At 50.4% G+C, this 4079-nt stretch overlaps 1 protein-coding gene across 1 annotated transcript in view; it reads left to right on the plus strand.

Annotated features, from left to right (window-relative positions):
• Positions 1-324: 324 nt before the first annotated feature.
• The window catches only part of LOC132386721 (mucin-3B-like), an 8057-nt gene continuing 4302 nt past the window's right edge, over positions 325-4079 (plus strand). The window contains exons 1-2 of the mRNA XM_059959070.1: positions 325-2289; positions 2439-2470. Of these exons, the coding sequence (XP_059815053.1) occupies positions 1001-2289; positions 2439-2470 (1321 nt within the window). The 5' untranslated portion in view covers positions 325-1000. The remainder of the gene's footprint in view (positions 2290-2438; positions 2471-4079) is intronic.

Consider the following 4079-nt stretch of genomic DNA (forward strand, 5'->3'; position numbering starts at 1 on the left):
TTGTGCTGTCTCACATAGTCTAGTGTAGTTTTTGTGTTGTTTCATGTGGCACCAGGGTCCTGGAGGAACGTTGTCTCGTTTTTACTGTGCACTGTACCAGCAGTTTATGGTTGAAATGACAATAAAAAGTGACTTGACTTGAGAAGACCCCCTAATTGTTTCCGCTAACAGAGGGACTTTTGTTTGCAGGGTTCCAGACTTCACAATACTTTTGGAATTGGAACGTGGCATGCGAAGAGCTGACATTTCTTTACACCGAGAGTGGTGGGCACACGGAACAAACTGCCTAGCTGTGTGGTTGAGAGGGGTACCGTAGGGACTTTCAAATCTGAACTCGATCGTTATTGCAAGACACGGCCTGAACAGGACATCTGGCAGGCTTTGTTGGGTCGAATGGCCTGCTGTTGCCAAAAAGACATTCGAATGTTCAAATTCAGCAACCAAACACAGAAGAACGAGACAAATTCAGCACCACTTCGACACTCTCAAAATCTTGAAACCATCAGAAAGAGGTATCGACACTCTTTCCCTTGTTGATCAGCCAGCTGAAGAGGTGGTTATCCGGGGGCAGGCACAGTTTTCCAACCAAGCATCAACCCTACAGTTTTCGATTATCTCCCCCACCTCAGTCTCAAGCAATCTCTCTCTCACGCACACCCAGACACACACACACACACACACACACCCAGACACACTCACTCTCTGTGTGTGTCTCTCTCACACACACACACACACACACACACACACCCAGACACACTCACTCTCTGTGTGTGTCTCTCTCACACACACACACACACACACACACACACACTTACTCTCTGTGTATGTGTCTGTTTCACACACACACACAGACCCAGACACACTCACTCTCTCTCTCTCTCTCACGCACACCCAGACACACACACACACACACACACACACACACACCCAGACACACTCACTCTCTGTGTGTGTCTCTCTCACACACACACACACACACACACACACTTACTCTCTGTGTATGTGTCTGTTTCACACACACACAGACCCAGACACACTCACTCTCTGTGTGTGTCTCTCTCACACACACACACCCAGACACACACACACCCAGACACACTTACTCTCTGTGTATGTGTCTGTTTCACACACACACACACCCAGACACACTTACTCTCTGTGTATGTGTCTGTTTCACACACACACAGACCCAGACACACTCACTCTCTCTCTCTCTCTCACACACACACATGCACAGACCCAAACACACACACTCTCTCTCTCTCACACACACACACAGACCCAGACACACTCTCTCTCTCTCTATCACACACACACATGCACAGACCCAAACACACTCTCTCTCTCTCTCACACACACACACACACACACACAGAGACCCAGACACACTCACTCTCTCTCTCTCACACACACACATGCACAGACCCAAACACACTCTCTCTCTCTTTCTCTCTCTCTGTCTCTCTCTCACACACACACACACAGAGACCCAGACACACTCACTCTCTCTCTCTCACACACACACATGCACAGACCCAAACACACTCTCTCTCTCTTTCTCTCTCTCTGTCTCTCTCTCACACACACACACACACACAGACCCAGACACACTCACTCTCTCTCTCACACACACACACGCACAGACCCAAACACACTCTCTCTCTCTCTCTCACACACACATACAGACCCAAACACACTCTCTCTCTCTCACACACACACAGACACAAACACACTCACTCTCTCTCACACACACACACACACGCACAGACCCAAACACACTCACTCTCTCTCTGTGTCTCTCTCTCTCTCACACACACACACAGACCCAAACACACTCACTCTCTGCATGTGTGTCTCTCCCTCTCTCTCTCTCTCTCATACACACATATACACACATACACACACTCCACTATCCAATTTCCGAATGGACAATGAACACATGAACACTGCTGCATTATGTATAAACTCTCTTTGCACTGACTATATAATTTATATATATATATTCCTTATTGTAATTTTATATTTTGGACTAAACTGCTGTCACATGCTTTTGCAAACACATCTAACTCTGACCCTATCTTTGGGCAGAGATATTGATCACACCACCAGGTTCAGGAACAGTTATTACCCCTCAACCATCAGGAAGGAGGTACAGGAGCCTCAGGACCCACACCACCAGGTTCAGGAACAGTTATTCCCCCTCAACCAACCGGAAGGAGGTACAGGAGCCTCAGGACCCACACCACCAGGTTCAGGAACAGTTATTACCCCTCAACCATCAGGAAGGAGGTACAGGAGCCTCAGGACCCACACCACCAGGTTCAGGGACAGTTATCACCCCTCAACCATCAGGAAGGAGGTACAGGAGCCTCAGGACCCACACCACCAGGTTCAGGAACAGATATTACCCCTCAACCATCAGGAAGGAGGTACAGGAGCCTCAGGACCCACACCACCAGGTTCAGGAACAGTTATTACCCATCAACCATCAGGAAGGAGGTACAGGAGCCTCAGGACCCACACCACCAGATTCAGGGACAGTTATCACCCCTCAACCATCAGGAAGGAGGTACAGGAGCCTCAGGACCCACACCATCAGGTTCAGGGACAGTTATCACCCCTCAACCATCAGGAAGGAGGTACAGGAGCCTCAGGACCCACACCACCAGGTTCAGGGACAGTTATCACCCCTCAACCGTCAGGAAGTAGGTACAGGAGCCTCAGGACCCACACCGCCAGATCGAGTGGACTGCCAGAGATTTGGTCCCCCAGAGTGCATACATCCAATAACCAGAGACTACACCCCTCCCACATCCCAGACTGCAGATATCACGTGGACAGTCAGAGACTGGTCCCACATCCAGAGTGCATGTGTAAAGTTGAACCAGAGTCCTCTCCTCCCCCCAGTGTGCATAGACCAAGTAGAGAGCCAGAAACCACCCCCCCCCCACCCAAGATTGAAAATAGTTTACACAAGGGGGCATAATTTTCCGGTGATCTGAGTGTGCCAGGGGCAAGTTTTTTTTTAACCCAGAGAGTAGTGGGTGTGTGGAACATTCTGCCCGGAATGGTGACAGATTTGGATCATTTAAGACATTCTTGGGCAGGCATGTGGATGAAAGGAAGATGGGGGGACTCTGCGGGGAGGGAGGGGGTAGTTTGATTTGCGGGCTGAAGGACCGGTACTGTGCCAGGTGGTCAGGGCTTTAGGCAGGACAAAGGTCCTCTATGGACAGTTGGCCAGTCTCCGTGACCCCAAGACAGAGGTGGACGTGAAGAACAACACACGCACACAAAATGTTGGAGGAACTCGGCAGGTCAGGCAGCATCTACTGCGAGTAAGTCCCTCCCCACATCCCCCATCCCAAACCACCTTTTCTCACTCTGGCTTCTACCCCCACTCCTCTCCAGTCCTGATGACGGGTCCCAGCCCGAAACATCGACTGTTTATTCCTCTCCGGAGACTACGATGGCAATTCATAAACACAAAAGGCTCTGCCGATGCTGGAAACCCAGAGCAACACAAACACGATGCTGGAGGAACTCGGCAGATCCTGATGAAGGGCCTCGTCCTGAACAGCCACTGAAAATGGCCTACCTTATTTTCAACACAAGATATTGTGTTGGACATGCAGAGCAGCACGCGCACCCTCACACACAGACACACACACACACACACACACACACACACACACACACACACCCTCACACACACACAGACATACACACAGCCTCACCCTCACAGACACACACACACCCTCACACAGACATACACACAAAGACACACACACACCCTCACACACACACACACTCACACACACAGACACACACCCTCACCCTCACACACACACAGACATACACACAGCCTCACCCTCACAGACACACACACACCCTCACACAGACATACACACAAAGACACACACACACCCTCACACACACGCACCCTCACACACACAGACATACACCCACACACACACACACACACACACACACCCTCACACACACCCAAACACACACACCCACACACACCCTCACACACACACACCCACACACACCCTCACACACAGACACACATGCAC

The sequence above is a fragment of the Hypanus sabinus genome, unplaced genomic scaffold, assembly GCF_030144855.1.
Source record: "Hypanus sabinus isolate sHypSab1 unplaced genomic scaffold, sHypSab1.hap1 scaffold_1271, whole genome shotgun sequence".
NCBI lineage: Eukaryota > Metazoa > Chordata > Chondrichthyes > Myliobatiformes > Dasyatidae > Hypanus > Hypanus sabinus.